This window comes from Heptranchias perlo, chromosome 1 (assembly GCF_035084215.1).
Source record: "Heptranchias perlo isolate sHepPer1 chromosome 1, sHepPer1.hap1, whole genome shotgun sequence".
Lineage (NCBI taxonomy): Eukaryota > Metazoa > Chordata > Chondrichthyes > Hexanchiformes > Hexanchidae > Heptranchias > Heptranchias perlo.
This window is the reverse complement of record NC_090325.1, coordinates 29,770,074-29,784,075: the sequence shown is the minus strand read 5'-3', so window position 1 is coordinate 29,784,075 and position 14,002 is coordinate 29,770,074. Positions and strand designations below refer to the sequence as shown.

At 44.3% G+C, this 14,002-nt stretch overlaps 1 protein-coding gene and 1 non-coding gene across 5 annotated transcripts in view; both read right to left on the bottom strand.

Moving 5' to 3' along the window:
- Nucleotides 1-3,001: 3,001 nt before the first annotated feature.
- Nucleotides 3,002-14,002, bottom strand: part of LOC137321031 (elongation factor 2-like) — a 43,528-nt gene continuing 32,527 nt past the window's right edge. For 2 of the 4 annotated variants that reach the window (XM_067983165.1, XM_067983191.1), the window contains exons 12-16: nucleotides 12,318-12,671; nucleotides 10,914-11,096; nucleotides 8,066-8,198; nucleotides 6,338-6,542; nucleotides 3,335-3,437 (exon numbers count right to left, since the gene is read on the bottom strand). In XM_067983165.1, the coding sequence (XP_067839266.1) occupies nucleotides 3,425-3,437; nucleotides 6,338-6,542; nucleotides 8,066-8,198; nucleotides 10,914-11,096; nucleotides 12,318-12,671 (888 nt within the window). In that variant the 3' untranslated portion in view covers nucleotides 3,335-3,424. Of the gene's footprint in view, nucleotides 3,438-6,319; nucleotides 6,543-8,065; nucleotides 8,199-10,913; nucleotides 11,097-12,317; nucleotides 12,672-14,002 lie in introns of all 4 variants that reach the window. The other 2 variants (XM_067983175.1, XM_067983181.1) reach the window with 2 other exon arrangements.
- Nucleotides 12,044-12,179, bottom strand: LOC137331401 (small nucleolar RNA SNORA5). The gene has a single exon (XR_010965463.1). It is a non-coding gene; the product is annotated as a small nucleolar RNA SNORA5 (small nucleolar RNA).

Sequence of the window (14,002 nt, the reverse complement as noted above, 5' to 3'; positions counted from 1 at the left end):
AAAGATTTCAGGAGGACATAGGCTGGTTAGCAAAAAGGCCAGAAAGTAGATGCAATTTACTGTGGAGAAGTATGAGATAATACACCTTGGGAAGCAAAACAAAAAATTGGGATTATACACTCAAATGGAAAGATGCTGAAAGGTGTGGATGAACAGAGGGATTTAAGAACTGAAATACACAATTCCTTGAAAGTGCAGACAGATAAAGCCTTAAAAAGGCCAGTAGCATTTGGATTTTGTAAAGAAGGTCACAGGGCACAAGAGCAAAGAGATAATACATTTGTATAAGGCAATAGTTAGGCCATAGCTGTGCAGTTTTGGGTAGCCCATTTAGGAAGGATTCTAAAGCCAAAGAGAGTGTACAATGTGGACACACCAGGATGGTACCAGCTTGAGAAATTAATAGTTATGAGGAGAGACATGAAATACTGGGATTATTTCCACTGGAGCAAAGAATACTAAGAAGATTTAATCAAGGTTGTAAAACTATGAAGGATTTTAATAGGGTGAATAGAGAGAGACTATTTCCTCTGATTGGGTTGTCAATGATGAGGGGTCATCAAGTTAAAATTGTCACTGCGAGTGAGGAGAGATTAAGTGAATTTTCTTTATGCAGAGAATGGTTGGACCATGGAATGGTTTCCCACAGCGAGTGGTTAAGGCAGAGACAATTGCATTTTTTAAGGGAAAAGTGATAGTTGAAGCAGAGGAAGATACATAGCTATGAAGGAGTGGGGCTGTGGAATTAGTTTTGAATGACTCTACCAAAGACAAGGTGGGCCAAATGACCTCAAAGGCTGTAAACTTTAATGATTCTATATAAAATTTCTGTTCATTGTTTGTTGTATCACAGTGATTTGTCAAGTACTAAATGTACTATCACACACAGATCCCTTCCTACTTTTGGATTTTTCTACATCATCTATAGTAATTAATAATTAATTTTTCTTTACAATGTGTAGTACTTTGTACTTGCCTGCATTGAATTTAATCTGCCATTGATTTGCCAATTTATGATTTTATCCAGCTTGTAATTTTGTCAATTGAGGCTGCCTCCTCAATTTCCATTCTCCACCCACCCACCTCAGTTTAGAATCATCTATGATTTTGACCAGTTTATATTTGGTACTGAAATCAAGTTGTGAATATAGATTAGAAACATGATGTTTTACATAAAGAATGCCATCTTCCTCCGCTGCCACGCCGCTGTGGTTTAATTCCATGTGATTGCCCTTGCTTAGTTTCATTCCTACCTGCCCCAACACAGGCAGCACACCTCTAGCAATGGCATCTGCTCTCAGCCTTGCAATTCCCCAGGGTTCCATCATTGGCCTCCCCCTTTTTCCTTATTTAGATGCTGCCCCTTGGTAACTTCATCTTTAGTCACAGGGTCGGGTTCTATATGTATGCTGACAACTCAGTTCTTTACCACTTTTCTTGACCACATGACTGCTTCTGTGTTGTCAGTCATTATGTTGTGGATGAACCAAAATTTCCTCCAATCGAACATAAGGAAAACCAAAGAAATTGTTTTCAGCCTCCACCAAAATGTCTGCTCCCTTGGCACTAGACTCCATTGCCTTCCCCGGCTACCCATTCAGGTTAAATCAGGCTGTGTGCAACCTCAACATTCTATTTAACCCAGAGCTGATCTTCAATCTCCTTTTCTTCTTGTACACCACCAAGACTGTTTACTTCCACCTACTCCTAGTTTATGCCAACTACTGGCTAAACTTTTATCTAGACCGTTGTCACCTCGAGACTCAATTTCACCAATGCCATCCATGCCAGATTCTACCCTCTACAAAATCCAACGTACCTAAAACTATGCCACCTCCTGCTCCACACTAAGCCCTGCTTACATCACCTGTCCTTGCTGGCCTACATTGGCTCGCCCTTTCATCATTCTACCTCTGCAATGTCCCTCCGCCTTATAATCAGCATCCATTCCTTTCTTACAGCAGAGGATGCTATTTGGCCCACTGTGCCTGTGCTGAGTCTTTGCTGGAGCAATCCAAAACTAATCCCACTGCCTCAGTTTCTCAAGAGCCCTATATCCAATTTTGCCTTAAAAGATGCAATTGTCTTTGCCTGAGCCGTTCCCTGTGGCAAAGCATTCCATGTTAATAGTCCTACCAGCCAAATCCAGCTACAGCACAGCCCAGCCCACAAAAGTGCCTCACGTATTACTACACCTGCACAGTGGTAGAGCAGGGGGCACAAAAAACAGGCCCCTGGTATGTTACATCTCTAACCATGAAAGTAGCATAGAAGGAACTAGAGAAAAAATATCAATATTTAAAGCTTTTTTATAAAATTGGTTGAGGACCCTTAATCTGGTTTGCATGCTTTAGTTATGTAATCCAGGTCTGCTAAGTGTAGGTTTTTTTGTATTTACTGATTTGATATTGTAGCTGACATCATTGCTGTTGAAGCAACCTTTGTGACTGAATATAAATGGTTGTTTACCCATACTTGCCCGATTCCTGTGCTTTATTGTGAGGGAGAGAAATGGAGAGATGTGTTTGCAACTGGATAACCTGATGCATTATGGGCAATGCTAGACTTATATATAAAAATAAAAAACGTTTTCAATGTTCCCTCAATAGGGTATAGCAAACTGTCCTGTCACTTTTGGGAATTCAATCTGTTCTGTTGCTGAGTCCCCTTATCACTGCTAGCCATTAAGGTTTCAAGTCTCAAAGTAGGCAAGAGTTCCCTGCACAGCATTGTCCATGCTTGACACTAAATTGGCAGTCTGACTTAGAAGCCAAAGTGAAGGTGATGCATGAAGTGTAAATGCCACACAGATGCATTATGGGCAGTCTTCAGCAGTCAGAACTAAGACAGAGTTCAGGAAACTTTATTCTGTAACTGGTCTGTCCGATTTTGACCTGCAAGTGATTGAATCAGCGTCCTTATCAAACAAGTGGGAACATGAACTATCAAAGCATCAAAAGTGCAGTGGTGCGAGGAACATAAATCACCAACACACAACAAATGGTTTTAACAGGCTGTTTTATTGTGCTCTTTTTGGTTAATCTTTTTTACATTTTTTTTGTTTTTATGGTGAACTTTTAAGCTACAGATGTTAAATATGTTCCATATTGAATAGTCCCTCTTGGATATTTACTTTTTTCTTTTATTAAAACCTGGGTTGCATTTCTGTTCTCCTTGGTGGGTAATGCTTTTAAGATTAAGTGCTAATATAGGCAAGACAAATACAAGATGTGGACAATGTTTTTACAATTTGTCCAAGAAATTGTCCAGGGCTGGGACACCCTCCTTCAAGCCCTTGCGTTTGCGGGTCTCTGCTATGACCTGGCAAGGGCGTGAGGTTGTTTCAAAGGGGTCTCCAGGTAGGATCTGCCAGTGATCGAAGACACACTGAGGGAAGGCCTGGCCACCGGTGTTGGACCTCAAGTCAGCTGTAAAACCTGGTTAGAAATGACAAAAAAAAATCCCCTTGTACAGCTTGAAATGAGCTAATCACCTCTATCATTTAATTACATAATATATGAACGTACTGTAACACCCCTTATTTTCAGAAAAATCACCACCCCCATCTTCCTCAGTTTTCTCCTCACTAATGCTAGGGTATTGGTTCCACAGGTACAAACCACCTTCTAGATCCTTACTCAAGTGGTCATTCTATGATTGAGCCTAGTATTCACTGGTTATTTGATCACGTGCAAGGGTGGGGTTTAATAGCAGAGACTGATCACTTCCTCACTTGATGTCCAAACACACAAACTTTCTGGCAAGGGTCACCTAATCAGGATCCAGTTATCTAACTCCCACCCCCACCACCAATACTGTCTCAGCTCAAACCAGCTAACTGGGTCCAAACTTCGGACCTTTCTGGTACGTATGGCTCAGTATCACAACCAGGAGGAGGAGGAGGCGGCGGCGGAGGGCACTGAGCAGGAGGCCATATCCGATGAGGGCCCAGAGGGACCAATTCTCTTATCTCAACCTGAGCGAAGATCAGTGCATCTGACTGCTGCAGGTCACGAAAGAGGTCGTGACAGAGATTTGTCAACTGCAGCAGCCACAGTTGCAGCCTCAGAGCAGGGGAAGGACAACATTGCCTGTGGCTGTGAAGGTAACTATGGCGCTGAACTTTTACGGCTCTGGATCTTTCAGGTCTCTGCTGGCGATATGTGCAACATCTCAGTTTGCAGTGCACTGCTGCATAAGGGCACTCACTGAGGCATTGTACGAGCTGCGCAACAGATTCACAACATTCCCTCTTGTCAGAGAGAAGCAGAATGAGTGAGCAGGAGGGTTTGCTTGCATTGCTGGCTTCCCCATGGGTAACAGTGACTGCACGCATATTGCCATGCATGCTCCACATCTCGACTTGGCCATCTTCATGAACAGAAAGGGGTTCCACTCCCTCTCTGGCCTATACATTCTGGAGTTTAGAAGAATGAGGGGTGATCTCATTGAAACATATAAAATTCTGAGGGAGCTTGACAGGGTAGAGGCCGAAAGGTTGTTTCCCCTGGCTGGAGAGCATAGTCGCAGGATAAGGGGTCGGCCAATTAAGACTGAGATGAGAAGGAATTTCTTCACACAGAGGGTTGTGAATCTTTGAAATTCTCTACCCCAGAGTGGATGCTCAGTCGTTGAGTATATTCAAGGCTGCGATCGATAGATTTTTGCACCGCAGGGGAATTAGGGGATATAGGAATCCGGCAGGAAAGTGGAGTTGAGGTTGAAGATCAGCCATGGTCTTACTGAATGGCAGGGCAGACTCGAGGGGCCATATGCCCTACTCCTTCTCCCATTTCTTCTATTCAGTGTACAGCTGGTGTGCAACCACACGCAAGTGCATCATGCTGGTCAGTGCCTGCTTCCCTGGCAGCTGTCACGATTCCTTCATTCTGCGGCAGTCCAATGTCCCACCTATCTTTCAACTGGCACGGCAGTCAAAGGATGGCTAATGGATGACAAGGGCTATCCCTCATGAGGTGGCTCATGATTCCGGACAGGAACGCACGCACACGTGCAGAGCAGGCCTACAATGAGAGCCATGCGGCCAAACGAAACATTATCAAGCACACCATAGGCATCCTAAAGCAACACTTCCGCTGCCTGGACCGCTCTGGAGGAGCCCTGCAGTACTCAGCTGAGCAGGTGTTAAGATTTGTCATTGTATGCCGCATGCTGCACAACCTTGCCCTTATGAGTAGATAGCTCTTGCCACCACCTATCCGGCAAGACCCTGAGCCAGAGGAAAAGGAGATGGAGGAAGAGGCAAAGAAGGAACAAGGTGCACAGGCCCTGTCTGCCAGGACTCTGTGTGCTCATCTTATTAATGAGCGATATCAGTAACCTCAACGACACCTCCTGAGTCACCAACAGTCCTACACTCCCCACCTCCTCTCCCACATGACCATCCAATCGTCCTCCTTATGATTACACATTGCTTCCTCCCGCAGTTCATCGCATAAATAAAAACCACCACCAACTGTGACTTCAAATATAAATTTATAAACTAACACATGAAATCATGTATACAACATTACACTATTTACCCTTGTGCATTCCTTTAGTGCCTGTTGCTCGTGTGCCTTTTCCTTTCCTAGTGCTCCTACGAGGTGCATCCCCAGCGGCTGGAGCATGGGTGGTGGAAAGCTGCTGGCCTTCGACTGAGCATGCAGATAGCCGTGGAGGACGACTAGGAGCAGCTCTGGGCCGGGAGGGCCCGGCTTCAGATTGCACCATCTCGGCCTGGGCTGCAGCAGTCTGGCCTGGCTGGCTGACAGGCAACGGCACAGGCAATGGCAGAGTGGCAGGGGTGGGAGCAGGAATGCGGTCATCCTGAAAGAAGACAGCAGTTTCAACTGCTATGGCGCCACTGCCACTCTTCCGGGGTGGCGCCTCAATAATCATGGTGATCTGCTGGAGAACAGATTGCTGGACTACTGTGACGCCCTGGAAGCCCCGTTCCAAGGTGGAACACAGAGCTACGCTAGTAGTAGTCTCCAGAGGCAGCAGTTTGAGCTTGGATGGCAGATGTTTGTGCTGCAATGGAAACAGTGACATCCGTCGTCAGACGCTGCATCATGGTGGGTTCGGAGGTGACCGCCCGTTCCACGTGGGAAAGGATGGGCTCCAAGCTCTGCGTAAAACCCTGTACCAAGTTGGTGCTGGACTCGTCCATGCCCCGTGATACTGCACGCAGGCTTTCTGGCAGGCTGTCCAGTGCACCAAGCATTTAGCTGTGTACAATCATCAACCTTCTTCTGTAGCCTGACCCATCAAAGTCATCATCTGACTCCTCTGCAGCAGAACTAGTGTGCGACCTCACCCTCCGGCGAGCTGTCACCTGTGGTATCCGTTCTCCCGCCTCGGCTCCTGTGCCCGTGTCTCACCACGTGCAGATCCCTCCTCGAACCTAGCCTCTATATTACACGTAGTGTCAGAATCTGAGCTGGTGGTTGCGAGTGTCAGATCAAGTGACGGTGTGACTTCATTATCACGGTCTATCTCCTCCTCCACCTCGGACGGTGCCGGCTCCGATTCTTGAGTACCTGCAATGACAAAGGGTAACGGGTTGAGTTGTGGAGCAGGATGGAGAAAGTAAGATGGGTGTGCTGACACCATCTGCAGCACGTAAGTCAGAAAAGATTGTGGGATGAGGGGGATGTGGGAAATGAGAAGGAGCATTAGATATGCAGAGACCCTCATCGTCGAGACCTCCAGCGCTGCCAGTGGCCATGGCTGCAGCGGCGGCCCTCCCAATGATCCCCAGCACTGTTTCCTCCATGGGGGTGAGGATGTGTATGTGTGCCTATCCTCCCCCAGGTCTTTGCTGATGCCGGCTGTTATGCGCCACCTTCTCCTGCAAGACAGACGGAAGTGAGTCAGTGAGTGTCCTGCAAGGTGTTTGGTGATGTGGCTGTCATGGTTGAATAGTTGCCAGTTTGTGTGACCTGTGAGTTGTGGGTGTGTGGCTTGCAAGAGTGGTACTATGTGAGAGTGAGATGCAGCATCCAAAGTGCAGCGTTGCGTTTGGATGGAAAGCGTTTGTTGGTGGGTGGGTGACGGGGGAATATCGTGTGTGGAGCAGTTGGCAGGATGTGCCACTTGACACTTGAATTCACTCACCTTGACCTTGTGTGGTGCAACGTTCCTGGCATTCACTTCCAGCGTCACTTTCTCTGCAGATGGTATCTGGAGGGTCTCCTGCCACTCTGCAGATACAGGATGGTCCTCCGTGCGTTCACCTCGTCCACCAAGGCCTCTAGTGCGTCATCAGAGAACCTTGGTGCACGCTTTCTCGCAGGTCCAGCCATTACATTTTTTCCCCCCACCACCAACTGAATTGACAGTGCACCTCCCCTTTAAGAGGGGCAGGCTGCTTTTAAGTAGTGCTGGCCACGCCCCATATCGGGCCCCTGCTGGCACATGTGCCATTCAATAGTGCAGGTAGCGCTGGCTGCACGCAGCAATCATGCAGATTATCAGGCAGCATGAATCTCACGTTATTACCTGCATCACAACAACTGGGCACGGGTTAATTGCACACCGTGACCCCAGCGCCCAATTTCAGGGGTTATCTAATTTAACCCTTGATGTCTCGCATATTAATCTTACTGGTTTTTGTAAGCTGTACATCAGTATGCCAGGAGGTGCACATTATTTTCTCTGCAATTAGAGGAAGATAGAAACAGGAGTAGGCCATTCAGCCCCTCAAGCTTGCCATTCAATTAGATGACGGCTGATCTGTACCTCAACCCTATTTACCCACCTTTGCTCCAAATCCTGTGAAACCCTTACCCAACAAAAATCTATCGATCAGAGTCTTGAAAATGCCCTCAAGATACATCCCAGAAAACAATTTGGCCCATTAGCAATGGCTTTACACTGGCCAGATACTTTTATATCTAGGAACTTTGTCAGTTCGCATCTCAGTTGGCAATTTTCAGACATGCTCCATTTATTTTGCTGGAAGGGGGCGGAAGAGGAGGAGAAACTCCCACCAGCTCTCAAATCCAATTGGCATTGATTATAAATAAGCATTTCCCTAAAAATCAAAGATAAAAATACTTACCAAAAGATTCATTTACAGGGAGGAAAGCCTTGACAATAAATATAGGTGTTCCAGCTACCTGCGATTCCTCAAACACGTGACCACGTTTTCTATTCAATACACCATAGATGCCTCCAACTACTTGTTCTGGGCACTGTGGAAAAGGGACTCAATTACAATACAATATTTAAAAGGCATAAAATTTCAACAACTAGTACAGCGCTCTGAATAAAACGTTTTCTTAAATGTTATTTAAGCAAGATAGTAGCACAGCACCCTAGTGACCCAAACTGTGCCCTGTACACCCACTTGGACTTGGGTGTACAGGGCAAAATTTCAAAATTTGCAGAGGACACAAAACTTGGAAGGGTAATAAGCAGTGAGGAGGATAGCGATAGACTTCAAGAGGACACAGACAGGCTGGTGGCATGGGCGGACACGTGGCAGATGAAATTTAACGCAGAAAAATGCAAAGTGATAAATTTCAGTAGGAAGAATGAGGAGTGACGATATAAACTGGAGGGCACAATTCTAAAAGGGGTACAGGAACAGAGACATCTGAGGGTATATGTGCACAAATTGTCGAAGGTGGCAGGGCAGGTTGAGAAAGCGGTTAAAAAAGCATACGGGATCCTGGGCTTTATAAATAGAGGCATAGAGTACAAAAGTATGGAAGTCGTGATGAACCTTTATAAAATACTGGTTCATCCACAACTGGAGTATTGTGCCCAATGCTGGGCACCACACTTCAGGAAAGACGTGAAGGCCTTAGAGAGGGTGCAGAAGAGAGTTACTAGAATGATTCCAGGGATGAGGGACTTACGTGGGTAGACTGGAGAAGCTGGGGTTGTTCTCCTTGGAACAGAGATAATTGCGAGATTTGAGAGGGGTATTCAAAATCATGAAGGGTCTGGACAGGAGTAGATAGAGAGAAACTGTTCCCACTGGCGGAAGAGTCAAGGACCAGAGGACATAGATTTAAAGTGAATGGCAAAAGAACCAAAGGTGACACGAGGAAAAACTTTTTTTTTAAAAACACAGCGAGTGGTTAGGATCTGGAATGCACTGCCCGAGGGGGTGGTGGAGGCAGATTCAATCATGGCCTGGACAAGTACTTGAAAGGAAAAAAATTGCAGGGCTACAGGGAAAGGGTGGGGGAGTGGGACTAGCTGGATTGCTTTTGCATAGAGCTGGCGCGGATGTGATGGGCCAAATGGCCTCCTTCTGTGCTGTAACCTTTCTATAATTCTATGAAATTGCTTCACCACAGAATGTAGAGAGCACCTAAAGCACTCAGTTTCCAATCTTGATCACCGAGGAAACACCACACTGAAGAGGAGGTAGAAGGGTTCAATAATCAAAGCCACTCAAAACTATTGGTTTGTTATAGTACAGTAATGCATGTAGAGTTTGTAAAAGGTGACCACCTTTTCAGGTATAGAATAACATTACATACATAGAAATTACAACAAGGAAACAGGCTGTTCAGCCCAGTCAGTCAGTGTTAGTGGTCACCCTCCACACGAGCAAATTTTAATGCCATACATCCACTGTTCTTATATCCCTTTATTGCCCTTTCCTTCAATCACATATCTAACCTATTAGATGTTAACACAGGCCTCTGCTTCAATCACTAATGCTGGTAATGCATTTCCCCACAGCCCCACAACCCTCTGTGTTAAATGGTTTTAACCATGTTTCAGGTTTTCTATTTTGGTGGGGCGGGGGGCGGGGAGGGTGGAAAAAGAGGAAAATAAGTACAAAAAACTTGAAGCTAGACAAATATTTTTAATCCCCATCAAATTTTCAGCTGTCTAAGCAGGTTACAACCACAAAAATTGAGATCAGAGCTTCTGAAAGTCAATTCATAGTGGTTATGTTACTGGACTAATAATCCAAAGGCCTGGACTATTAACCCGGAGACATGAGTTTAAATCCCACCATGGCAGCTGGGGAATTTAAATTCAGTTAATTAAATAAAATCTAGAATAAAAACGTTAGTATCAGTAATGGTGAGCATGAAATTTCTGGATTGTCGTAAAAACCCATCTGGTTCACCGATGTCTTTTAGGGAAGGAAACCTGCTGTCCTCACCCAGTCTGGCCTATGTGACTCCAGACCCACAGCAATGTGGTTGATTCTTAATTGCCCTCTGAAATGGCCTAAGCAAGCCACTCAGTTGTACAATCCCGCTACAATAAAAATCACATGGACTGCAGCGGTTCAACACGTCGGCTCACCACCACCTTCTCAGGGCAATTAGGGATGGGTAATAAATACTGGCCTTGCCAGCGACACCCACATCCCATGAATGAATTTTTTAAAAATCCACTAATCTTGTAGAGCAACAATATTGACAAAATCACAAGACAATTCTGTCCATACTAGCTCAATCACTTAAAGGAATTAAACAGAATATCTTGCATTCTATTAAGTCTGCTACTTAGTGGAGTGTGCACTATTAATCAATTTGAATAGATGAACAAGTATTGTAATTGATGATACCTTGTTGCATTGTATTTCATGCCTTAAGTTTGCTATTCTGTGGAATTTCTACTTCCAAACACCGCAATTGATTTAATAGTGGGAGAGGTATAGATACCACGATTACTGTGGGGTTAAAAAAGGGGTTTCACAAGCAGATCTGCCCTCATTCCGAGAAGTGATATATTGAGGAAGACTCAAGAGTTTAATTCCCAGGATTTAGTCGCAATCAAGTAAATGAAAAGCTCTCACAAGATACTGAATTTTAAAAAGCAGTGGTGTATTTGTCATCTATTCTGTAAAACAAAGCATGGTTTCAGGTTGTCTACTATCTCAATGTATCCAAAAAGGCATATGCAACTATACGGAATTAGTTGAGATGTACCTGGATCTCTACTAGGTAGATGGGCTCCATAAGTCTTGGTTGTGCAGTTAGTACACAGGCATACAGGACTCTCCTGGCTGTTGGGATAATCTGGCCACCACCACGGTGGATGGCGTCAGCATGCAACGTCACGTCATGGATGTCGAATCGTGAAGCACGCATATTTTCATCACACAGAACGCCCTAGAAAACAGTTCATGTTATGCGAGAAAAATACGCAGGAGGACCAGAGACTCCCACTGCAGGACTCTAATCATCTAGCCACTCATAGAATCATAGAAGTTACAACATGGAAACAGGCCCTTCGGCCCAACATGTCCATGTCGCCCAGTTTATACCACTAAGCTAGTCCCAATTTCCTGCACTTGGCCCATATCCCTCTATACCCATCTTACCCATGTAACTGTCCAAATGCTTTTTAAAAGACAAAATTGTACCCGCCTCTACTACTGCCTCTGGCAGCTCGTTCCAGACACTCACCACCACTCAGGAGCTTGATGTTTATTTCAAATACAATACATACTGCATGCCATAGTTTACCAGAAACAACGAAAAAAGCTCTCCAACTCAAGCTCAGAGGAAAGAATCTACAACTGTACTGCTGGGTACTTTTGGTAATTTATAATCCATTATAGTTGGTTAAAGATTCTTTTTAAACCGTCAAAATTTATTTCAGATTTCTGTTGAGAGAGAAAATTAAAACACGATGGGCCGAATGGCCTCCTTCTGTGCTGTAAATTTTTGTTTCTATTTCTCTTTCCAAACAATTCTATAGTCAGTGGGTATAATCAGTTTTTTTGTGTCTCAAACAATAACCCCTGCTGAGAAAGCTAAGAATTGAAATCTACATAATATGTATACAAATGGGCATTTTCACAACTCAACTGGGCATAGTGTGAAAATATAATACACTGATATTACACTTTACTGAAATTTTAGTGACACTAACTTGCATCAAGGTAACCCGACATTGGTTTATGAAATTAGAACCATCCCAAAAAATGCCAGAAATAAGTCAGAAAGCTTCCGTTTTACTGAGTGAAACGTGAAGAGTTCTCCCGCCAAGTTAAATTATTAGAAGATTGACAAGCTAGATCCAGATTTAGCAAATTTATTTTAAAAATCTAATATTTTGTTTGTAGCACCTTATTATCCTCCATGTTCACAAGTCAGAGCACAGAGGCCCATGAGCTACATGTTCACTATCAGCAGCCATTTCAGAGTGTAGACTATCACAGAGAATACACAGAAGTGTACACGACTGCATGGTCATAATTTTAACCCACCCAGTACCCCCTTCAATTTCCTCAGTTTCTCACTATCAAGTGTTAAAATAAATTGTAACCCTAACTCTAGTTTTAGTTTATGTTCTCCATTACAGTACCTTGCACTTCTAGAACTTACTTCCTTGGTTGCCCACTGGAAACCTGCCACAACACTGTCCTTTATTTCATTCAGGTACTGAACTCCCTTGGTAACGTCAACCAGGATATTGGGGCCTGTGCCATCAGGTCCAAAGCACCAGATCTTGCGCGCCTCTGAAACGTCCCACTCATAGTTCTCAGCAAGGTACCTGGCGCGCTGCTTCAACTCCTGTCGAGCGGATACATCCCCCTTGTCGATGTCCTCCGCCAGGCCATCTGGGAAAGGGCGGGCCTTCATGTACAGCCTATTGTGCTTGTTTGGAGACTTGGACAGACAGAGCTGGCTTGACTCTTCACTTACTGTCTCACGGTAAGACACAACTGGGTCAGATTTCTGTTAAGAGAGAAAATTAAAAGGTCAGAATACACCACAGGAAGTTAACAGATAAATAATCTTCATTCAACAGTTAACATTCTGCAATAGAAATGTAAATCAGTAACTTCTCTGTTTGACAGTCCAACCAACTTGTGTTTACAAGCCTGAAGCGCAGAGAAAAGATAACAGTTAAAATGCACTCTCACCCCACCCAAAAATACTAAAGCCTCTGGATAATTGATTATTCACTCAAGCCCGTACTCAGTGAGATTTGTCAACATTCAATTCAAAACAGAGAAATTACCTTTTTGCAAAGATAATAATCCCATTAAAGCCTTTTTTCCGATTTCTCCTCATATTGGTTGAAGGGGTAACCTGCCGCCAAACACTTACCATTGCTTCTTGAAACAAGCTATTAGGTTAACAAGCACAGGCTTGGGATGATCTCCTACTTGTGCAGATACTGAAAAAGTGTGGAAATATTTCAGCATTACCCATAGCAACATGGTAGAAATATGGTATTAGCATGTGTGGAATTATTAGACTGCAATATCCTATGACTTTTTTGGTCCTGAATGTCACCGTTACACTGCAAAGAGATCTTAATGTGACAATTTAAAACGAGAGGCATACAGAGATAAGTTGTGATCAGGACACATGTTGGATTTTACATAAAATTCAAACAGATCTATATACAGGGCCCCCCCCCCCACACCCACAACACACGGTTATCTATTTTTATAACAGATTTTCTTCAATTGTTTTCCCTCAAAGAGCATACCCCAACCATCTGTAACCTGTGATTGAGGAGAATATTGCAGGACTGGAGAGAGAGGATGTCCTGGAGGGGTCAAGGACAGAATCTATTTGGTTAGAGTTAAGAAATAAAAGAGGTGCCATTACACTACTGGGTGTATTCTATAGGCCACCAACTAGTGGGAAGGATATAGAGCAGCAAATTTGCAGGGAAATTACAGAGAGCTGCAAAAGCTATAGAGTAGTGATAACTGGGGACTTCAACTATCCTAATATAGACTGGGATAACAATAACAAGGGGCAAAGAGAAGGAGGAATTTTTGAAATGTGTTCAGGATAAGCGTTCTGGTCAAGAAAGTTCCGGCCCAACGAGGAAGGTGGCATTGCTGGACCTGGTTCTCGGGAATGAGGCGGGCCAAGTGTCAATGGGGGAGCATTTAGGGAGCAGCGATCATAGTATCATAAGATTTAGAATAACTGTGGAAAAGGACACGGACCACTCTAAAGTAAAAATACTCAATTGCAGGAGGGCCAATTTCAATGGGAGGAGAACAGATCTGGCCTGGGTAAATTGGAATCAAAGATTGGCAGGC